General features: G+C 42.1%; 1 protein-coding gene across 4 annotated transcripts in view; it reads right to left on the bottom strand.

The window, feature by feature from the left end:
- Positions 1–24,769, bottom strand: part of NCKAP1 (NCK associated protein 1) — a gene marked incomplete in the record, with an annotated part of 2,707,503 nt that overhangs the window by 1,454,572 nt on the left and 1,228,162 nt on the right. For all 4 annotated transcript variants that reach the window (XM_044075245.1, XM_044075246.1, XM_044075247.1 and 1 more), the window contains 1 exon segment: positions 22,724–22,869. In XM_044075245.1, coding sequence (XP_043931180.1) covers positions 22,724–22,869 — 146 coding nt within the window.

The raw sequence follows: 24,769 nt of genomic DNA, 5'->3' as shown, positions 1-24,769 counted from the left end.
TCAGAGGCTGGAATGAAGGAAAGACTGGCTGAATATGATGTTTCTTAAAAAGAACAATTAAAAAACAAAAACAAAAAAAAAACAGTAGTGCTAAAAGACAGAGGCCGCAAAGACAGCTCGAGATTTTCTGCAGTACCACAGAAAATGTAAAAGAACAGATTGCATTAATTTTATGAAAGTACAACTCAGCAGTTGGACTGGTATTCCACAACAGGACTTGTTAACAGCAGGGGCAACATAGTGTCTATGCCCCAAATTTGACCAAGAAAAACACAACAAACCTACAGTAGGAAAGATGCAGTCATATCAGCAGGAGGAGGTGCTCCTGACAAAAATGTGAGAGAACAGTCAAGCATCAACAAATGGGGACACCACAGTGTTCGTGGAAAATGAACAGTTTTTCTTGTACAGCAGAAAAAAAATCTCTTTTTAATTGATAAGTAGGAAAGTACCAATGTCTTATTTTTTCTCGATTACCCTGCATTTTTTTTACCTTAGCCTTTATTGGCACATAGTCAGTTACTGGATGTGTTGCAAAATATTCATGCTCTTGTGAAATATAGTTTACACTGAAAATGATTCAGGAGTGGATAGGTAATATGCACATTTCTTTAGAACAGACAGTTGAGCAATGGGATAAAATGAAAATGAAATTTAAAAATGCTGTAGAAAAGAGAAAATATATTTGAAAGAGGTAATGTGAATTTATCGAAGTGAAGTAATGCAGATGAAGGGGTATTGTACAAATCAAGAGGAGGCGCAAATTTTGAGAGCTAAAGGATACATACAGAAGTATTTGCATCATATGCACGAGTTTATAAAGTTAGACAAAGTACTTTTTATAATAACCCCAGCACACAAAAACTGTCAGCACAACTTAGCCAAAAGAAAACTGAAAGGAGTGCTGCCAAACAAAGGGGTCTATGACTTAAAACAACCACAGATCCTGTATAGGTATTAGAAGTATTCCAGAAATTCTAACAAGATCTGTATACAGTAAACAAATGTCAGAAACAAGAAAAGGCACAAACTGAAACATTTATGGAAGACAAACATGTCAAGGTTAAAGGAAGATGAGGCTCATGAATTAATTAATAGTGAAGATGGGAGAGGATAAGATAAAAACAGTGACGTATAATCACAAGCTGGAGGTTATGAGGGAAAAAGTGATAAAAAAATCAGGAAGGTTTTGTTTAACAACATTGTAAAACAAGGGATAGTACCAGCATCTTGGAATAAAGCTGTGGTGGTTCTACTACTCAAAGAGGGTAAAGACCCTTTTAAAGCCATCGTCATGCAGACCTGTTTCATTTCTGAACCATAACTACAAAGAGTTTATGTGTATACTAACAGAATGGCTAAGGTATTGCCAAAATTGAAAGATATGGGTCAAACATGGCTTCCTGTAGGGGAGGCAAACATTTGGCAACATTAACAGAATGATGATGCACATCCAAGACCACCCCATTTATTGTTGGTGGGTGTTGATGCATAAAACACATTCAAGAGAGTAAGCTTGAATTTTAAGAGCAGGGTAATGGCAGGATTTGTATTTCCTGATGGAATAATGGCCTTGCTTAGGAAGATATAAGAAAGATCAGAGACAAGAAACAAGGTGTGAGCATTCCACTCTATCAAGCTGGGTTTGAATAGATCAACCAAGTGGGGTGCCATTTTCCCTCACTTATTTGCCTTGCACTTTGTAACCACTAGCAAAGAAAAAAGGGACTCAAACTTACAGTTATAGCGGATATGGTACTCATAAAAGTTATCTTTACTTGCAGATATTTTAAATTTGATAAATCAAGAGAAGGATATTTCAGTGCTGTAGAACATTTTGAAACAGTTTCAAAGGTTTTTTTTTTTTACAAGATATAAAATAAACGAAGATAAAACAAAGGATACAACACTAAACTATGTTCCCAAACATTCAGCAATACTCGTAATTATAAGGACATAAGACATAAAATGAAGTATTTGACTGTCTGGATTAAAAAGGATTCCATTATGGCAACAGGCTAAAAAGATAATACAAAAAGTGAGAAGTTGTAAGCTCCTGACAATGAATATGGATAGTAAGGTAAAGCAGTAAACTTGTTTTTAGTCCCTTTAGTACTGTATACAGTCAGGCATCTTTTTTAACACCCAGAGGAAAATCTGTGGACCATAAGAACTGAAGGAATTGCTTTTGGAGGGAACTTGAGCAGACATTAAGTGGGATATGTTGTTTTTCCCCCATAGAACAAGACAGTTTAGGATTAACAGACTGAAGGGACAATGTATACCACCAGCAGAAGACTAGAAATCAAAGAGGTAAAAAATGATGTTGAAACAAGTTGGGGGGGGGTCAGGAAATAAGAAGAGAATAGGATTTTAGATGCAGGGACTTAAGGAGAACAGTAGCAAACATGCAGAACATTACATGCACAAAATAGCCTAAAATATTTTAAGAACTAAGTCAATGTAGGAATGGAGAAAGTACAGTTTTGTACCTACCATAAATGTAGATGTCTGATAGATATGCAACTGCAGTCATAACATATGGGTTGTCCTGCCTCAGGCAGCCCTCGGTCGGCCGAATTCCAAAGTCTGGGTCCGGCATCGGTTGGTGTCACCTCCTCTCCGATGTCACAACGGCTGGAGTATAAAGGCATCGGCCGACGCCATCTTCTTCAGTGTTTCTTGCCCCAGGTGCCAGGTGCCCTCCTAGGAAGGCTAATTTTGGTAAATGGATAAAAATAATCCAAACATGCACAACAGTAATAAACAGATACACCATAGGAAATACCCCCAGCTAGTGGGATAAGGGGTAGGGACCCAAAAAAGAAGGATACAGAGGGGTAGGAGGGTGGGAAAATCCGACTGCAGTTGCATATTTATCGGACATCTACATTTATGGTAGGTACAAAACTGTACTATGTCCTTCAAGAATGCAACTGCAGTCATAACATATGGGTTGAATACCATAGCCAAGCTGGGGGTGGATGGATCTATGATAAGGATGGTGTAGCTAAAATCCCCTGCAGGACTGCTGAAGCAAAGCCTGCTCGGGATCTGGAGTATAAAGGCAGGTTGTAGTGCTTGGCAAATGTATGCACGGAGCTCCATGTAGCAGCCTCTAGAATGTCCTTTGTTGCCACTCCTCTTAGGAAAGCTGTGGAAGTGGCTAAAGCTCTGGTGGAATGTGGCCTAATATTGGCAGGCACACCTTTTTCATGGAATGAATAGCAGAATCTGATGCAATGTCCGATCCATTTTGAAATTGTTTGTTTGGAGATTGCCTTTCCTTGTATGCCAGCAGCATAGGCTACAAACAGTTGGTCAGACTTTCTGGTGGCCTTAGTTCTGTCCAAGTAGTAGCGTAGTTGTCTGTGTATGTCCAAAGTATGCAGTAGTTTTTCCCCCCTGTTTTGAGGATTGGGGAAGAATGTAGGCAGGTGAATAGCTTGATTTAGAGACACCCTGGAAATAACTTTTGGCATGAATGTAGGATTTGTTCTTAGAGAAACTCTGTCTTGATGAAAAATGATGAAGGGAGGCACTGCCACGAGTGCCTGAATCTCCGAAACTCTTCTTGCAGATGTGACTGCCAATAAGAAGACCATCTTCCATGAAAGAAATTGAATTTCTGAAGTTGCTGCTGGTTCAAATGGAGGAAGAGTTAGTTTTTCCAACACATAATTGAGGTCCCATGCAGGTACTGGCTGTCTTCTGGGAGGTTTGATATTCTTTATTCCTCTTAGAAACTGTCGTAGCAAAGGATGTGAAAACACTGGAGGGTCACAGTTGTATCTTGCAGAGATTGCTGAGGCATGAATCTTTACTGAAGAGTATGAGAGCCCAGTATGAAATAGTTCTGCCAAGTATTCTAATATCTGAGGTATACTTGGTAATGTTGTGTCCTGACCCCTGTTGGCATTCCAGATGCTGAATCTCTTCCACTTGGCCGAATAGGTTTTTCTGGTGGAAGGTCTGCGTGCTTCCAGCAAGATCTTTTGAACTGATTTGGAAAGAGCTAGGAGGAGAAATCATGTTAGCCTCCAGGCTGTCAGGTGTAATGTTTTCAGGTCTTGATGTACAGTCCTGTAATTGTGTTGTGTTAAGAGCAGGGGCCATAGGGTCAGAAGCCATGGGTTGGTCCGAGTTATGGTCAATAGCAATGGGTACCAGTGTTGCCTTGGCCAGTCCAGAGCTATTAAGATGCCTGTTGGTTGTTCTGCTTTGATCTTCAGTATCACCTTGGTCAGCAGAGGGAGAGGAGGGAATGCATAGATTTTCAGAGAATTCCAGCTGAAGGAGAGAGCATCCGTTTTCCAGGCTAGAGGATGGCGAGTCCTTGTGCAGAACTTTTCCAGGTGATGATTTAAGTGGGAAGCAAAGAGATCTACGTCCGGTTTTCCCCATGTCTTCGTCAGTTGAGAGAAAATGTGAGGGTGCAGCATCCATTCTTGTGGATCCATGAAATTTCTGCTCAGCTGGTCCGCCAGTACATTGTCCTTGCCTGGTACAAACTGGGATTGTAAATGTATCTTCAGGCTCAGAGATTTTTCCCAGAGAAGCATTGTTAGTCTGCAGAGGGGATAAGAATGTGTTCCTCCCTGCTTGTTTATGTACCACATGACAGTGGTGTTGTCTGTCCTTATTAGCAAATGCCCTTGTTGTAGTGATTTTTCGAAAGTTTCGATTGCATGTATCACTGCCAACATCTCCTTTTGGTTTATGTGCAGATGCCTTTCCTTTGGTGTCCAAAAACCTTGAATGCATCTGCCCTCCATGTGCGCCCCCCATCCGTGGTCTGAGGCGTCTGTTGTAATCATTTGGCCTGCTTGAGGTCTGTTGAAAGACATGCCTTTGTTTTGCTGACTGGCTTGAGCCCACCATAGGAATTCCTTTTGCAAACATGGAATAAGTGGGATTATGTCCTCTAGGTTTTGGTTGTGTTGAGACCATAAGCTTTTTAAATACCATTGCAGCTTTCTCATATGAAGTCTTGCCAAAGGTATCAGAAGGATGCAAGACGCCATGAACCCCAGGACCTGCAGGATTTTCCTTGCAGTGAGCTGGGAGAGTTTTGCTAGGCCTTTGAAGTACTCTGGTAAATGCTGCTGCTTTTCCTCTGTGAGGTAGGCCATTTGGTTTTCTGTGTCCAGTTTGGCTCCAAGGAAAATAATCTGTTGGGATGGCAGTAGTTTTGACTTTTGAAAGTTGACTGTGTATCCCAAGGCCTGCAGTAGATGCATGACACAGTCCAAATTTTCTTTTAAGGCTTGTTTGTTGTCTGCTTGTATGAGGCAGTCGTACAGGAATCCCCTGCAGTCTGCAGTGTGCCACTACTGATGCCAGGCATTTCGTGAACACTCTGGGCGCAGTAGATAAGCCAAACGGCAATGCTGAGAATTGATAATGCTCTGTCCCTGCAAGAAATCTGAGGTATCTCCTGCAGCTGTGTCTGACTGGGACATGCAGGTATGCCTCCTTGAGGTCCAGAGTGGCCAGCCAAGACCCCTTGCCCAGCATGGGAAGGAGTTGCTGCAACATCAGCATTTTGAACTTTGGCACCATGAGAAAAGTGTTTAGAGTTGACAAGTCCAGTATGGGTCTCCATTTGTTTTCTTTTCTTGGAACAAGGAACAGCCTTGAATAAAATCCCTGGCCTTGCTCCTGAGGAGGAACCTTTTCTATTGCTTTTATACTTAACAGCTTGGAAACTTGAGTGAGCGCCTCTGCCCTCTGATGATGTGGCAGGTTTGGCATGCCTTGTCTTGTTGGTAATGTGTGGAAGTGGAATCTGTAACCTCTGTCTATCAAATCCAAAATCCAGCTGTCCTTGGTTAAGATATGCCAATTTTGAGAGAATAAGGATAATTTTCCGCCCAAAGGTGCTTCTCTTTGAACCTTTGTAGGCGGTACGAAAGTCAAGTCATTGTGATTGCCCTTGTGGTGCAGCTGAACTGTCTGCGCCACTTCTTTGATTTGGAGGTTGCCATTGGCGGCCCCTGTAAGATCCTCTGTATTGCCCTCTACCTCGGCCACGCCTGCTTTTTCCCCTTTGAAACTTGTCTGAGCCGGGGAAGGACCAATTCTTAGAGGGCCAGTTTCTGCTGAATCTGGGTGGCTGAACCTAAAGGAAATCCTTGACTGTCTGTACTGACTTTGCTTTTTCCTCTCTGGATTTCAGTACATCTTGTGCATTAGCACCGAACAGCTTCTGTTTTTCCAAAGGTGCATCAAGTAACTTTACTTTAACATGGTCAGGCAAAGACTGACCCTTTAACCAAGCATGTCTACGTATCACAGTTCCAGTCATAGCTGCCCTACATGAAGCTTCCAATGCATCATAACCACACTGAAGAAAATGGTTATTAACCTGCTGAGTGTTATGTATATGATCCTGCAATGCCCTTTTATCAAAAGGCTCAGGAGAGGCTAACTTTTTCTGTAAATCATCCAGGAGAAAATCCTGGTACTGAAACATGTGGAAAAGGCAGTTAAGTGACCTCATAGCTAGGGTAGTAGAGGTATATACTTTTTTACCCCATCTCTCCAGGGACCTTGCTTCTCTGTCTGCCGGCAGAGTGTTTTTGGCAGAGGAGGTAGCCACCCCCTTCGTGCATACAGCTGAAGTCATAACAGATGGGTAGAATCCCAAAGCTAAAAAAGGGGTGGTAGGCACTAGGTGGAACTAGGAGGAGCCAGGATGCCCTGCAAGACTGCAGTGGCAAAGCCTGCTCTAGTTTTGGAATATAATGGTAGATGGTAGTGCTTGGAGAAGGTATGCACAGAACTCCAAGTGGCTGCTTCCAAAATATCTTTGGTAGGAACTCCTCTGAGGAAAGCTGCAGAGGTAGCTGTGGCCCTTGTGGAGTGAGATCTGATGCCTGCAGGCACAGTTTTACCATGAAAAGAGTAACAAAAGCGTATGCAGTGGGCTATCCATTTTGAGATTGTCTGTTTGGAAATTGGCTTCCCTTGAGCTCCTATAGCATAGGACACAAAGAGTTGTTCTGATTTTCTGAAAGGCTTTGTTCTGTCCAAGTAATAACGTAGCTGTCTGTGGATGTGCAAGGAATGTAGTAGTCTCTCCCTTTTGTTTTGAGGATTAGGGTAAAAGGTAGGTAAGTGAATAACCTGATTCAAAGCTACCCTGGATACCACCTTTGGCATAAAGGACGGATTGGTTCCTAAGGAAACTCTGTACTGATGGAAAATGATGAAAGGCTGCACAGACATGAGGGCTTGTAGTTCCGATACCCTGCGAGCTGAGGTAATAGCCAGAAGGAAGGCTGTTTTCCAGAACAAATATTGCAAATCTGTTGAGGCAGCTGGCTCAAAAGGAGGCAAGGTCAGCTTTTCTAGAATGAAATTGAGGCCTGTGGATGAAAAGTCCTTGAGCAGAATTTTGTCAATTGGTGATTTTTGTGGGAGGCAAAGAGATCTATGTCTGGCCTTCCCCATGCTTGAATTATTTCTGTAAAAACTTGAGGGTGCAATTTCCATTCGTGTGGGTCTGTCATATTTCTGCTTAGGTTGTCTGCCAGTGTGTTTTCCTTGCCTGGCAAGTACTGTGCTTGAAGTTCGATTTGTAATTCCAGAGCCATGTTCCAAAGTGACATGGCCAGCCTGCATAGGGGGTATGAATGGGTTCCTCCCTGTTTGTTTATATACCACATAACTGTGGTGTTGTCTGTCCTTATCAATAATTGGCCTGGATGCAGAAGGTCTTTGAAAGCTATAATAGCATTTATTACTGCTAGCATTTCCTTTTGATTGATGTGTAGGTGCTTTTCTTTTTGGGACCATTTGCCCTGAATGCACCGATCTGTCATGTGCGCCCCCCAGGCTTAGTCAGAGGCGTCTGTTGTGATGACTTGATTTGCTTGAGGCTTGCAGAATGGGAGACCTGTGTTTCTTTGGCATGCTTGAGCCCACCACAGAAATTCCTTTTGAAGACATGGAATCAGTGGTATTATTGTTTCCAAACTGTGGCTGTGTTGAGACCATAGGTTTTTCAGGTACCATTGAAGTTTCCTCATATGCAGCTTTGCACATGGGATTAGTAGGATGCAAGATGCAATGAATCCCAGAGCCTGCAGGATTTTCCTTGCAGTCAGCCTGGTGAAATTTGCTAGTTTTCTGAAGTATTGAGTTAGACGCCCCTGTTTCTCTGGCGTGAGGTAGGCCATCTGGGTGTTTGTGTCCAAGTTGGCACCCAGGAAAATTATTTTTTGCGAGGGTATTAGCCTTGATTTCTTTTTGTTGACTGTGTACCCCAGAGAATTCAACAACATTATTACAAAAGCCAGATGTTTCAGAAGTATGTGCTTGCTGTCCGCTTGGATCAGGCAGTCGTCCAAATATGGGTATATTTGTATCCCCTGAAGTCTGCGGTAGGCAATTACTGATGCCAGGCATTTCGTGAATACTCTGGGCGCAGTAGATAAGCCAAAGGGCAATGCAGAGAATTGATAATGGGTTGAACCTGCAAGAAATCTGAGGTATCTTCTGCAATTTTGTCTGATTAGGACATGCAGGTATGCCTCCTTGAGGTCCAATGTTACCAGCCAAGACTCCTTGCCCAGCATGGGAAGAAGCTGCTGTAATGTGAGCATCTTGAATTTTGGCACGAGTAAAAATGTGTTTAGGATGGATAGGTCCAAAATAGGTCTCCAATCTTTTCCCTTCCTTGGTACCAGGAATAGTCTGGAATAAAAACCTTGACCTTGTTCTTGAGTAGGTACCTCCTGAATAGCTTTCATGTCCATGAGATCTGAAATTTGTCTTTGTGCCTCTGCCCTTTGATTGTGTGGCAGGTTTGGCATGCCTCTCTTTTGTGGAAGGGTGTGAGAGTGGAATCTGTAGCCTCTGTTTATAATGTCCAGGATCCATTTGTCTTTTGTGACAATATGCCAATTTTTCAAAAATAATGCCAATTTTCCACCTAAGGGTGTTGCCATTTGAGCCTTGCTTGGCATGCAAAGGGGAAAGTCATTGGGTTTGCTTTCTGAATGGCTGTGAACTATCCTCACCACCTCTTTGTGTAGGAGCTTGCCATTGTCTGCCTCTAAACGATCCTTGAGATTGACCTCTGCCCCTCGGGCGCCTGTATCTACCTCTTTGGGGTCTGTCCGTGGCTGGAAAGGACCAATTTTTGGAAGACCAATTTCTACTGAAACGTGGAGGTTGTACCTGTAGAAAATCTTTCACTGTTTGCATTGATTTAGCCTTTTCCTCCATTTTCTTTAATACCTCCTCAGCTTTAACACCAAATAATACATCTTTTTGTAGAGGGGCATCTAGTAATTTAACTTTGACATGATCTGGTAAGGTTTGCTCCTTGAGCCAGGCATGTCTACGTATGACTGATCCTGTAACAGCAGCTCTACATGAGGCCTCTAGAGCATCAAAACCACATTGCAAGGTATGTTTACCCACTTGTTCTGCACTATGCATCAAATCCTGCAACTCCAAGTCTAGTTGTTCAGGTTATGACATTTTGCTTCTCAACTGTGATAACAGAAACTGTTGGTACTTTAACATATGGAACTGGCAGTTTAATGCCCTCAAGGTTAAGGTGGCCGAGGTGTATACCTTTTTTCCCCACCTTTCTAAAGCTCTGGAATCGCTCTCTGAAGGTAATGGATTTTTAGCAGTGGAGGCCTTAATTCCCTTGGGGCCCTGTGAGATAGTTTCTGGGTCAGCCGCATGGCTTTTGTATAAGAATTGGTGCGAGTCAGGAACCCGGTAATACCTGTCAGGCTTGACTGGGGCTGGAGGTAAAGAGTCTGGGTTAAGGCAGGCCTCCGAATACACATCATCTAGTATGTCTAAGACAGGAGGTATAGCCAGAGGCCTGTGCTGAGGGAGCAAGAGAAAATCCCTAAGCCTTTTCTTGGAGTCTGAGTACTCTTGGCCTTCCCAGTGGAAGTGTTCCCTCAAGGTATGCAAGGTTTCCCCAAAAGAGTAATCCTCAGGGGGGGAGACAGAGGGAATGGACTCCTCTGCATCAGAATCTTCAAAAGGGGAGTATGAATGTTCCTGTTCATCAGAGTGCTCTGAAATAATGGAGGCCTGGTCCGAGGATGGGGATTCTTCCTCCACTCTGGGCCTTTTGTCCAGGGGGGGGGGGGAGTTGAGAACCCCTGATAAGAGTAATTAAATCCTCAGCCATTTTAAGCATCTGTTTTTTAGGCATGGGGCCTGGAGAAGGGCCCTGTGCAGCTTCTCTCTTAGAATGCATGGCTGCTTTAGACTTACTGAAAGCCTTGAAAGAAAAAGAAGAGGAAGGCCTGAAGACAACTTGGGAGGAGGCAGACCTGTCTACATTCTGAGTTTCACCGCCTAGAGTGGCTTCGGTATCTGTAGTCGGGGTGTGGGCCGAGGAGCCTGCGACCTCTGGCACAGTAGACACTGCCAATGAAGTGTCGTCGGTAGGCAGGGGCTGCGTAGGCGCCTCGCTGAGAAACGGAGCACCTGTAGTCGGCTTTGGCGTGCTGTCGGTAGAGGCCACGGACCTCGTGTGTCGGTCCTTATCTTTGCGTCTTTTAGTCAAAACTGGAGTCGGAATATCCGACGACATAATGTAGTTAAATTTTTTGCCAAAATAGTGCTGGGCGAACTCCGCCCAACGCTTAATGGTGCGTTTGTTGAATGTAGCACAAAAACGACAAACCGAGACGTCGTGGTCTGGGCCTAAGCAAGGAATGCAGAGGGAATGAAAATCCTTATGTGGTATTTGCTTCCCACATGAAATACAATTATTAACTTTGTCTGGCATCGGTCTGAGGCAAGAAAAGTATCCCCAATGGGGTACTTAGCTTTTAAGAAGACTTCGGTTGCAAAATTTTCGTAATTTCAGGAGCTGGCCGACCGGCACTCGCGAACTGCTACTGCTTCAGGCACCGCGCGGCAAGAAAAACTGAAGAAAATGGCGTCGGCTGGTTCTTTTATACCCCTGTCGCACTGATGTCAGGGAAGAAGCGACGACAACCGACGCCGGACCTAGACTTTGGAATTCGTCCGACCGAGGATCCGCCTGACGGCAGGAGAACCCATCTGTTATGACTGCAGCTGTATGCACGATGAACATCTACATAAAAATAAACTGAATTTGAAGGAACATATACACTGAATAACTGTCAAGGTAAACATCATATCTGAATAATGTGTACAAAGAAAATACATATGCAATGGTTTGTTTCCTCTTATAACTGAATGTGTACTCATGTCACTATGCAATGCGAGATGTTAATAAAATGTTTAAAGAAAAGAAGTGGACAATTTGGATCTTCAAAATAGTTTAAGGAGTTTCCTTCTTTTCTTGTATAGTTTACTTATGATGGTGAACCACTTGGGTGGTTTGTTTTGCAATATCAAAGTCCTAGTAGAGACTGCTAGCACTATGCACTTTTTTTCTAAATGGGTGTAGAATTCTTAAATGACACTGCTATATTTACAGTCCTTAACTTCAGTGGGGCTTTGATACAGAAGTTTTTGGGAGTTTAAAGGAGGAGCTCACATGTTTATGGTCAGACTTCACTGTGAAAAAAGGTACCAGGATAGCATAGCAAGATTCAGGTTATGAATGCTGAGTCTTCTAGTAGGTTTATTTACTAACTGTTTACAGAAAATTTTTGCCAAGTCTAGGAATTCTGCAGCATATCCTGCACTGGATGTGTATTTGTCCCAGTTTATTTAAGAGTAGCTTAAGTCACCCAAACTGATGGCATTTTTGCTAAAAGTGACATCATTTAAAATACAGAGGAATCTTACAAAGCATCCCTAGGGATCTGCTAGGAGGTAATATGTTCCTTGACAAACTTGGAGAATCTACCACAGTTGCCATTGGTTTGAAGGCATAAGAAGTGCAATTACATTTAAACAAATTTTCAGTGACAATGCAGAAATGGATGTTTTCTAAATGCAGGGGTGTCTCAAGAACAGGCAATTTTTGGTTTAGACTTATGGCACTGAGGAAAGCAGCAATCTTGACATTATCCAGTTCTGGGACTAATATTACTTACACTGGAATGCTCACCAGCTCAACTCAGCCTAAGAAAAGGCACTGGGAGCAGCAAATGATTTAGCCAGTACATGAAAGCCTTGAAATAAGAAGTGCAGGCCATCCTTGGAGAAGCAAGCTGGACTGCTATGCATCTCGTCTCATGCTGACACATACCGAATCCCCCTGGAATGACAACAGCTATCAAATGAACTACTGTAGCTAATTTTTTTCCTTTACATTTAGGCATTATTTGAGGGGAAGGAAGAATTCTACTTGCAAGCAATGACTTACCAGCATTTATAACATGCAAGAGAGGTTCAGGCATGTCTCTCTGCACATCCCTCAGAGTTTTAAATCTCCAGTCATTCAACACCCTCAAACACTTACCACTTTCATACCATATCCATATCTACCAGAAAGACAACTCACTGTAACCCTTTTCTTGTCCAACCTTATGAGTGACAAGTCAGTATGCCTGACAACACAAACATTTCTATTGTTGCTGTGCCTCAAAGTGATAGAGTTGTGCTATGCGTGCTCTGGGTGACTCTGCATGCATAATGTGGGTGAGTGGTCTGATTTTTGCTGAGACAAGCTTTTTTCTAAGAGTCTGGGAGTGATTGTCTTAAAGCTTCAGCATAAAACATTAAAGTGTAATTAGAGAAGGATCATGGTGGAGGTATATGAAGATCACAGGGAAAGTTTATAGGTGAGAGGGAAGCCTCCAGATTAACTAGGTATTTATAACGCTCACAGATGGAATTAGTGTCGAGTGTAAATCCATCATCTGCGAGCATATGGCAGTTTGATGCCAGACTTCCTGCTGATAGCAAAAAAAAAAAAAAAAAAAACGAAAGAATAAAAAAATGGTATGTAACTAATTATGCACCTCTCTATGGATGTCTTGACGAACCTTGCCAGAAAAATATCTGCAGCTAAACTTTGTTTTAAGATACACAAGTGATTATCCTTACAATAAACAGCTACACTGTTCATCACATTTCCGTGACACACAGATGAAATATGCAATTTTCCCTTCTGTTTCACAGCCACAATATAAAATGGTAAGAATAATAAGTTTATTATTATACCATGACCCCCCCAAAACGTGCACGCTGATTGGCCAGCGTGCCCGTTGTAAATCGAGTTATACTAATGGAAAAAGGTCCGTCGCCGGACTTTTTCCATTAGTATAACTTCGTTTAAAACACTGTCTCGCTATGTTAAATGGGTTTAACATGGCGAGACAGCTTTAAAAGCAACGGAGATCTCCGTTGCTTATTTTAAAGCTGTCTCGCTATGTTAAACCCATTTAACATAGTGAGACAGTGTTTTAAAGCAACGGAGAAAGCAAGATCTCCGTTGCTTTTTAAGCTATGTTAAATGAGTTTAACATAGCGAGACAGTTTAAAATAAGCAACGGACATCCCCGTTGCTTATTCTAAAACTGTCTCGCTATGTTAAACTCATTTAACATAGCGAAACACTAAAAAGCAACGGAGATCTTGCTTTCTCCGTTGCTTTTGCACAACTCTGATGTACCGCGGGTGCGCAGTACATCAGAACTGCCGCGGATGCTAGACCTCTGCGGAAGGGCAGTAAACAGGCATTATACTATGCCATTATTTAAGAAAAGTAATAGTTTCTTTTCTTAAATAATGTCATATATAGCAATAACCCACTTCTGGGTGTGGTAATGCTAAATTTACCACGGTTGGGTTTGTTTGGTCCCTCGGGCTTCGCCCTCGGGACCAAACCACGCCAACCGTGGGTAAATTTAGCATTACCCACACCCAGGCGTGGGTTATTGCTATAATGAGGAGTTCATAAAACATTCACTTTTTTAACTGTTACTTTAAAAAATAATTTTATTTCTTTATGGTCTTCAGTAACATGACAGATTTGGGTGGCAGAAGGAACAAGTTTGAAATACGTCTTAGCAGCTGTTTTGACTTTTTCAAAGGTGAAACTAACTAGATCTTTAGCATCAATTTCTTTATACAAACATGTCTTCAGACTTTTGCTATCCCCCATCCAGATGCATTTTCATTTCACACCACCTCCAAGCCCTTTGTTAACCTCTGCCAGTAAACACAAGGCAAGTGGATAAGAAGCCTTCCATCACAAGATCAGTTATTAAAATGGTAGTCTGCTTTCCTGTTTAAATCTCGTTTATGCAGTGCTGCAGATGAGGCCTTTCAACCATGCAACCTAACATACTGGGAATGCTCAAGCTACACAACCCTAGTCTTCTCATGCACATCTTCAATCTGCTGTACCCCAGGCCACTAAATAAATCAAGCACTGCAAATATAATCTCTCTGGCTTTCCTAGGGTTAGAAGAGACAGCCATCAGTTGCTCAATCCCAATCCTTTTAACCGGTCCTCAAACACAGGGCTAACTCATTTAATATCAGTCAACAAAGACATATGCTGGAAAAAAAAACTGTCAGATAATTAAATAGAACACAAAGATAGTTAGCTTAAAGAAAATCTTGATACGTTTCATTTGTTACTGACTGAATATACAAGCGATCTGTAGTGTAAAAAAAAAAAAAAACTCTTATTCCAAAAGCTACCGCTGTACCTCTCATAACTGTAGTTTTGGTTGCACCCACAATTACTTTTTAACACCTTCCCAAAAAGGCTGTAGATATTAAATGAAGCATGTACAACTGTACAATAAATTGGTAAAGTAATATTTCTACAGCAGTGCAGCATTCAAAAGTAAATAGGGATTGCACAAAATGCAGAGGACAAAGAGATTGTGATACTATTTAGTTAAAAATGGGGACAGGGCTAGTCAATACGGCTAGAAGTCAGAATCAGTATTAGACAGTAAGACGTACTTTTACTGGATGTATCACTCTAAGGGTCAAATCTGGTTAAGGGAGGGGTGATTAAGGAGTACTTTAGTAAACTGTCAAATATAGAAGGTAGAAGTATAAAATAATAGTAGATGAATTTAATATAGAAATAAATCCAGTGTTATACAGGATGGGGGGGGGGGGGGCCAGTAATTCCAGAAAGACTGCCAACAAAAAATGTAGAAAAGGGAATAGAAGAGAAAGCTCTGGAGAACGTTTGCAGTCTAGTGTAGATTGAGGAGAAAAAAAAATGAAAAAATGACCGTGTTCAATAACATCAGCTTGGTTGGTTCTTGGTATATTAAAAAAAAAAAAAAAAAAAACAGGAAAAAGCTGCAAGTCCTAGAGTGCTACGGGAGAAGCTATACCTAAAGTAACACCAACGAAATGTGTGAAGTGATTGAACCTTTATGAAGCATGAACACCCAATGCACAAGTACAGGGAAATCAATAGATGTAATTTGTATAAACCTGATGCACAAAACAGCTTAAAAATTAGAACTCAGCACTGATAAATAATCAACTTGCTTGCAATGTATGCATTATTTCTTCCTTAGGTTTGATTCCCACTTGGTCAACTAACCTTGGCAGGTTTGAAGGTGGCATAAGTAAGGCGTTTACCCGAAAGACACAAGGTACAGGGTTTGATTCTCTCCTTTGAGGGAAATTGGCTATGCTTAAAATGGCCCAAAAGGCAGTTAGCCTAGTAGTTACCTATGAACAAATTATTTGACATTTGTTGACCAGGAAAGTCAGTAAAATAAAGTTGTGTACACTTACCATAAATGTAGATGTTCAGGTGTATTCACTGTTGCAGTCATTACATTTGGGTGATCTGCTTGCAGGTAGCCCTCAGTAAACCTGATTAACAAAGTCTTGGGTCCTGCGTCGGTTGCTGTCACATCTTCCATGACATCAGGTTGTCAGGGGGTATAAAACATGCAGCCAACGCCATTACATCAGTTTTTCTTGCTCCAGATGTCAGGTGCCCCCCTAATGGGAAGCAATTAAATATAAAAGTACAAAGATATACCTCCAACAAAAAAGCAAATACACCAAAAAGGCTTTTAAGCATAGTAAAGGAAAGTAGAAATATAGTCAAAAGAAGTTAGGGGGCTGGAGGGAGGGTAACCAGGACTGCAACAGTGAATACACTCAAACATCTAAATTTATGCTAAGTGCACACAACTGTACTATGTTCTTTGTGTTTCACTGTTGCGGTCATTACATTTGGGTAGATTCCCAAAGCTATGGTTGGGAGGAGGAATTTAGATTAGGGCCAGCTATAAGGCTCTGCAAGACTGCAGTGGCAGAGAAAATTGGCAAATGATAATGCTTGGTGAAAGTATGTACAGAACTCCAGGTAGCAGCTTCTAGGATGTCCCTGGTAGGGACGCCTCTGAGAAAGGCTGTAGAGGTAGATGCAGCCCTGGTGGAGTGAGGTCTGATCCCCTGGGGGATAGGTTTTCCATGGTGCTTACAGCAGAAATGAATGCAATGGCTTATCCATTTAGAAATAGTTTGCTTTGAAACAGCCTTCCCCTCTGCCCCTGCAGCAAATGCCACCAGCAGTTACTCAGATTTCCTTTGAGGTTTAGTCCTGTCCAAGTAGAATCTATGTTATCTGTGCACATCTAAGGAATGCAGTATCCGTTCCCCTTTATTCCGTGGATTGGGAAAGAAGGCTGACAAATGAATGGACTGATGAAGAGCCACACTGGATACTACCTTGGGCATGAAAGATGGACTGGTTCTGAGGGACACCCTGTCCGCATGAAATATGATGAAAGGCTCCACTGCCATAAGGGTCTGTATTTCAGACACCCATCTAGCTGAAGTGATTGCTAAAAGGAAAGCTGTTTTCCAAGAAAGAAAATTTAAGTCTGCAGTAGCAGCTGACCCGAAATGAGGTAGAGTGAGTTTCTCCACGACAAAGTTAAGGTCCCAGGCTGGGGTTGGAGCTCTTCTGGGTGGCCTCAAATTTTTGGCCCCTCTGAGGAACTGCTTGAGTAGTGGATGAGAGAAGAGGGGAGGTTGTGTATTATAATGAGCTGGAATGGCTTAGGCATGGATTTTAATGGAGGAAAAAGACAGGCCCTTGTGAAGCATCTCAGTTAAGTATTGTAAAATCTTAGGTAAATTGGGTGCTGATGTGCTCATCCCTTGAGACTGGTTCCAGGCACAGAATCTTTTCCATTTTTCAGCATAAGATTTTCTAGAACTAGGCCTCCTTGCCTCTAAAATGATACCCATCACAGGTTTGCTGAGGGATGGTAAAGGAGAGATTAAGTAATTAGCCTAGCTGCAAGGTTCAGTGTTAGAAGCTGAGGGTGCAGAATCTGGTTCTCCTGCTGAGACAGCAGGGAAGGAGTCTGAGGCAGGTGCCATGGAGATAACCGTGACACTGCGCAGGAGGGGGTACCAGTGTTGGCGCGACCAGTCTGGAGCAATCAAAATCATCCTTGGTTTGTCCTGTTTGATTTTTAGTACTACTTTGAAGAGCAGAGGCAGGGGGGGAAGGCATAGACTGATGGATTTTTCCAGCTGAAGGACAGAGCATCCACTTTCCAGGCTTTATTTGTGGGAAGTCCTTGTGCAAAATTTGTCCAATTGGTAGTTCTTGAGGGAGACAAACATGTCTATATCTGGGCTCCCCCATTTGCTTGTCAACATGCTGAAAATCCTTGGTTCCAGTTTCCACTCGTGTGGGTCCATGAGGTTCATGCTTAGTCCGTCTGCCAGTGTATTTAATTTTTCCTGGCAGGAACTGAGCTTGTAGGTGCACTTGGTAGCTCAAGGCTTTGTTCCACAATGCCACGGCTAGTCTGCAGAGGGGGTAGGAATGAGTACCCCCCCTGCTTGTTTATGTACCACATAACACTGGTGTTGTCTGTCCGTACCATTAGTTGTCCTGGAAGAAAGTGGTCCTTGAAGGCTGACAGAGCATTCTGTAAAGCTAACATTTCTTTTTGATTGATATGCAGGTGCATTTGACTTGGGTTCCATTTGCCCTGAATGCACTTCCCTGCCAGGTGAGCCCCCCATGCATAGTCTGATGCATCTGTTGTTAGGGTTTGGCGGCAGGGGGTGGTGTGAAAGGTAGTCCCTTGTTTTGGTGGCAGGCCTCTGCCCACCAAAGGAACTCTAGGGGTAGGCAAGCTATGATAGGAATCATTGTTTCTAGGTCTTGAGAATGTTGACACCATAGCTTTTTTTTAGATATCACTGTAGTTTCCTCATATGCAGTCTTGCATATGGAATTAGAAAAATGCAGGAGGCCATGAACCCCAAGGCTTGCAGTATTTGTCTTGCAGATAGCAGGGTTTTTGTGGCCACTTGTTTGAAGTAGGTTGTCAAATGAATTTGTTTCTCTGGCGTGAGGTAAGCCATCTGGAAAGTTGTATTCAAGCTTACTCCCAGGAATATAATTTGTTGACAAGGTACCAGGTGTGATTTCTTTTCGTTTATGGTGGACCCCAGACAAGTTAGAATCCTCTGTACAAAGGTTAGATGATTCAAAAGTATGTCCTGGCTTTCTGCCTGAATTAGACAATCGTCCAGGTATGGGTAAATTTGAATATTTCTTTGCCTGCAAAATGCAATAACTGGAGCTAGGCACTTTGTGAATACCCTGGGCGCAGTAGATAAGCCAAAGTGAAGTGCAGAGAACTGATAGAGTGTGTAGCCTGTTTTGAAGCGTAGGTATCTTCTGCAAGATTCCCTGATTGGGATGTGCAGGTTTGCTTCTTTTAAATCTAGTGTTGCCAACCAGGCATCCTTGCCTAGCATAGGAAGTAATTGGTGAAGTCAGCATCTTGAATTTTGGAATCTCCAAAAAGGTGTTTAGAGTAGTCAGGTCCAGGACAGGACGCCATGAATTGTCTTTTCTGGGTACCAGGAAAAGTCTCGAGTAGAAACCTTGCCCCTTTTCCTCTTCTGGTACCAGTTGAATAGCCCCCATGCTTGAGAGAGAAAGTACTTGTTTTAGGGCCTCTGCCCACTGATTTGGGGATAGGTCCGGCTACCCACTTGGTGTTGGCAATTTGTGGAAGTGAAATCTGTATCCCTGGAACACTATATTTAAAACCCATTTGTCCTGGGTAATGAGTTCCCAATTCTTTGCATGAAGAGCAATCTTTCCCCCCAAAGGGGCAGTCAGTTGATAACTGCTTGCAAATTTTAAAAGGATGTAATTGAGACAGTTTACCATAGGGGAAGTCTTATTATTCCCAGATTTGGAAGTGGAGGCCCCCCACTGCTTAGTTCTGTGTGTCCCCTGGGACTGAAACCTGAGGTTTTTGCTGTGTTTAGGTTTGGCTTGAGAAGACCTGGAAGGGGCTGGAAAGGACCAATCTTAGAGGGCCAGGTCTACTAATTCTAGGAGGCTGAACTTGTAAAAAATCTTTAACAGTTTGCATAGATTTAGCTTTATCTTCCATCTTTTTAAGGACTTCCTCAGCCTTGTTGCCAAACAGGCGGTCCTGATTTAAAGGAGCATCCAACAATTTAGCTTTAACATGATCAGGCAAAGATTGCTCCTTAAGCCAAGCATGCCTTCTGAGCACAGACCCAGTAACAGCAGCCCTGCAAGAGGCCTCTAATGAACCAAAACCACATTGCAAAGTATGTTTTCCAACTTTTTCAGCAGAATGCATTGTTTTCCAACTTTTTCAGCAGAATGCATTAAATCCTGTAATTCTTTATTTTCCACACAGTCAGGAATCAACATCATTTTCTGTTTAAGCAGTCGAATAACATGTTGCTGATACTTTAACATATGAAACTGAAAGTTTAAAGCCCTAATAACCAATGTTGCAGAAATGTAAACCTCCTTACCGCATCTATACAGCGCCCTGGAGTCTCTATCGGAAGGGGTAGGATTTTTAGCAGTAGAAGCCTTAATGCCCTTGGGTCCCTGTGAAATAGTCTCTGGATATGCAATAGGATTTTTAAAAAGGAACTTGTGGGACTCAGGGACCCTGTAGTATGTCAGGTTTTATGGGAGCAGGAGGCAGGGAATCAGGGGACAAACTAGATTCCGAAAAAGCATCATCAACAATGCCTAGTACAGGAGGAACAGCTGAAGGCCTATGCTGAGGCAGAAGGAAATCCCTAAGCCTCTTTTTTGAATCAGAAAAATTCTGGCTTTCCCAGTGGAAATGCTCCCTTAGAGTATGTAAGTTTGCCCCAAAAGAAAAATCCTCAGGAGGGGAAGCAGAGGGAATGGAGTCCTCTGCATCAGAATCTTCATAAGTAGATAAGGGCAAATCCAGATAATCAGAATAATCAGAAACAACAGAGTCCTGCTCAGAAGATTCATAATCAACGTCAGTCCTATGCCTCTTAGAAGGGGGTGGGAGGGGTTGGCTACCCTTATTAGAGTTATTAGATCTTCAGCCATTCTTATCATTTGTTTTTTAGGCATAGAAGCCTGGGCGTCATTTTTTTAGGCATGGATCGAGATTTAGGCTTAAGTACAGAAAGCGGCATCGGTTTAATATGCAAATCCGTATGCCTGAATACACCCTCAGAAGCCGGTGACTGCACAGCGGCTCCAGATCCATCCAAGGTAGAGACATCCGCGGGTTCCATAGTTGAAGCATCTCGTGGCATACCGGACTCCGAATGGGTCTCAGTAGAGGACTGCGAATCAAAAGTAGCGGGTATCAGGGGCTGTGAAAGCACCTCACCGAGTACCGAACTGGCTTAGGAGAAGCGTTGTCGACAGTTTTGGACCTTGGCAGCCTGCCTCTGTCTTTATCTTTGCGTTTTTTCAGAATCCCGGCAGTTGGATGGCTAACCGACGGCATTTCTGGATAATTAAACCGAGAACCGAAATATTTAGAGGCTAAAATATACAGACGACGGATAGTGCGCTGATTAAATAAAGCAAAAAACCGACAGCAAGGTACGTCGGGGTCAGGGCCTAGGCAAGGAATACAGTACGACTGAAAATCTTTATGAGGTATTTGCTTTCCACAATTAATGCAATTATTAACTTTTACTGACATCGGTAAGGAGCAAGAAAAAGTTTCCCCAAAGGGGTACTTAGCTTCCAACAAAGGAGATGAAAGCGAACCAATAGAAACTGCAACCAAAAACCAAAGGTTCACTTGGAGAACCAAATAAGGGCGCCAAGACCACAATGTATAAAAGTCAAATAGTTTAATCGCTGTTTTTGATTAAACTATTTGACTTTTATACATTGTGGTCTTGGCACCCTTATTTGGTTCTCCAAGTGAACCTTTGGTTTTTGGGTACTTACTTAGCTTTAGTTGAAGACTTTGGTTCTGAAACTGGAAAATGAAAATTTCAGGAGTAGGCCGACTGGCACTTGCGAACCGCTTCTGCTTCGGGCACCGCACGGCAAGAAAGACTGATGTAATGGTGTCGGCTGCATGTTTTATACCCCTGACGACCTGTAAGAAGGGACAGCAACCAACGCAGGACCCAAGACTGTTATTCTGGCCGTCTGAGGGCTACCTGCAAGCAGATAACCCAAATGTATTGACTGCAACAGTGAAACACGAAGAACATCCCATTTTCAGTAGAGGGGCACACGCACAAAAATTTTTTTTACAAAGATGAAAACAATTGCACAAAATGAAAACTTTTACAAACATGAAATACAGTGATCTCTATATTTCAATGGAAGTGTAGTTTACATATTGTGGGTAGTATTAATATATTCCCATAACAAACATTAAAAAAACTGAATTTCTAATGTCATGAAGCTAAAATATCTAAGCACAATACTTGACCCCTACTAAACTTTAATCATCATACTGACAATATCACAATATACTGAAACAGATAAAATTGTGTTACTATATTTCCCATCTTCTCTCCCCTGCAGCACACATGGCCATAGCCAGCAACATCCTAATACTCAAGCTGGAATATGCACTACCACTAATTATCTTTCACTCCACACAAAATATACAAAGATCCCAAGTAGCAGAAAATAAAATATTCAGAGTTGTTTTGCTAGCAGATGCAAACGGTCATCATTGCTTCCTTCCAGAAAAAGTTAAATGACTCTCCATTACAAGTATATCTACTTTTCCACTATCAGTAGGTTACTGCCCCGTGCCCTCGAAAAAGAAAGCTTCAAATAAAAAAACAAACCTACTCACTAAGGAACATCCAAGGAAGATAACCTCACACTTCTTTGACCTAAATTTAAGCTCAATAATGGAGAAAAAGCTTTCTCTAGGAAAGTACACTCAACGTGGAATATACTACCTCAAGATGTTAAAACACAAAACTCGGCTAACTCTTCCAAAATAAATCTCAAGCAGCATCTGATAAACAAAGCTAAATGCAACTGCCTTGCACTGGTTAACTCTAAGTCTTAAGGATAACTCCTGTATTCATAGCTGGCCTTAGGCCTAGGCCAACTAGGCAGCCGCCTAGGGCGCCGCTCTAGCAGGGGAACATTTACAGTATTTATTTGATGTAGGTAGACCAGGATGGGGGCACCGGATGGTGTGGTGATGGGGTGCTGCGGAGCCCTTTTGCCTAGGGCACCAGTTGATCTAAGGCCGCTCCTGCCTGTATTATAACTTCAAGGCGGTACATACATTAATGTGAAAAAAAAAATCAATGTACATACATACTGCAAATACTGTTTAAAATACTAAATGACTTCACAATTTAGTCAAAATTATCAGCTAAATTGTAAAATTAAACAACGTGATACTATTACACATTTTCTAAGCTCTTGTCCTTACAGTACTTAGTAACAAAGTTGTGGCTTAAAAGGGTCAGCAGACCAGTTCGCTGACCTGATTATCAAATTGTAAAGTAAAATCAAATACAAACATTTGTGAAATGCTTTAGTTGTGCAACCTACCAGAAAATGGAAAGATCTGAAGTTTCTACTAGCATCTCCACCAGAGAGTCCACCATTTTGGTATGGAAAATGATTGTGTTCATCATCTTTCCAAGTTCTTTATGATCGGCAAGACTCAGTGAAGCCTTGGATACACTAGTATAGGCCTAAAGGAATGTAACAGAATAAAATAAATTCTACAGCACAAACTCAGAATATCAAAGTGTACAAATTAAGAAATGAATTCTATTATATGAGAACAGCATCACAAAATAATGTATCAAGGCAGTTTTTCCCCCAAATTCCAGAGCATCCAGCACAGACAACATAGAAAACAAATGGAATTCAACACAGTAACTCAGAAAAAGTGCAATACTTACAAATCATACTTCATGCTAAAAGTACAATTGTGTAAGTAACCATTCCATAACAGCAGATGTTTGAATGCTGACTGCTGCATAGCCTTATGGGTCATATTTTAAACAGGACACAATAGCTGGTCAGCTTCTAAAGCTTAAGGACACATTATATGCACCCAAACTGTTAATCAACGTGAACAAAGCTAAAGAAAGAGAGTGGTTTAGGGGCCAAGCCCTTTGATGCTTGCATGCCAAATGAGAGAGACAGATTGAGAGAGGGGCTAGAGCCCTGAAAAGGTCAATGCTAGAAAAATACACAGAGATCCTCACCCTAGCAGCAACAACAAACAAAAAATTGGGAAACGGAGGGAGAGCCTACTTCAGCAGTGATCACTGAAACATCTATGGTTATTGTAAGTTATATACACATTGCTGCTATGGTCATCATATTGATCACTGCTGCAGTAGTCTTAGCTATATGGGCACACTAACATAGCATAAACTAACTGGGAGAGGAAGGATGAAGGTCTAGGAGCCCCTGGAGAATGGTCCCAGCAAAGCCTGCCCTAGACCTGGAGAAGTGTAGTGCTTTGTAAAGGTACATACAGAGGACCAAGCTGCGGCTTTTAAAATTCATCTAGACTCGAACCATTTCCAAAGTCACACATGAAGCCAAGTCCCTGCCAGAATAGGTTTCAGTCCTGTCTAGAATTGCTTGCTGTGGTGAGAAAAACAAAACAAAAATATGAAGCAAACATTTGAGAACTATGCTTTGACACTAGTTGTAAATAATGTTTCTTACATTCACAAGAAATGAACAACTGATCAGAGTTCCTGAAAGTTTTAGTTCTGTCAAGATGATACACGAGTTGTCTGTGGACATCCATAGGTTCATAGGTTGGTACTAGGCTATCAGCCCTAGGGCCTATACAAGCCTAGCCATAATAATTCCCTGGCTATTTCTTCCCACATTATTTACTTTCCTGGACCCCTGTCTAGCAGGGCGACTGACGTGATCCCTGGGGTGAATTTCCTTTCTCCCATCCAAACGTCAAGGTTCCTCTTGAAGAGGTCCAAAGAGGCACTCTGCTTGACATGTATGGGCAATCTATTCCAGAGTCTGGGGAGTCTCTGGGTCCCAAAGTAGGGAGTGCCTTTTCTCCCTTGTTTTTAGGTTCTGTAAAGCAGACAGGGAGATGGATTACTTGGCTCAAAGTAAACTCGTACTACTTTAAACATAAATTATTAGTTCTTAAGGAAACCTCGGTTTTGTGGCAAATTATTTAAGGTGATCCACCATAACAGCTTGCAACTCTGATACTCTTCTTGCAGAAATCAGAACAATCAACAAAACTGTCTTCCATGTTAAGAACTTCAAGTCAAACTGATGAGCTGGTTCCAAGGGAGAAGAGCTAATTTATCCAAGACAAAATTAAGATCCCAAGGAGGAAACATCTGTTTTCCAGGAGACTTGGTATAAAACACCACTTTTAAAAACATTTTGACGTGAATATATTGAAAGAGAAGGAGACGAGGATAGACATGCTGAAATGGCCAGTTTGCCTTGGAGGAGTAAGATAGGCCAAAGGATAGCTCACAAAAAGAAATGGAGAATCAGAGAAACACAAGACTTAAAAGGGCCCGGATTCTTGTCTTGACACCAACTTGAAAATCTTCTCTATTTGCTAATATTTGATTTCCTACTAGC

Source organism: Protopterus annectens, chromosome 6.part0 (assembly GCF_019279795.1).
Source record: "Protopterus annectens isolate FY-2018-M chromosome 6.part0, PAN1.0, whole genome shotgun sequence".
Taxonomy (NCBI): domain Eukaryota; kingdom Metazoa; phylum Chordata; order Ceratodontiformes; family Protopteridae; genus Protopterus; species Protopterus annectens.
Note: the sequence above shows the minus strand (reverse complement) of the source record. Positions and strands in the feature narration are given on the sequence as shown.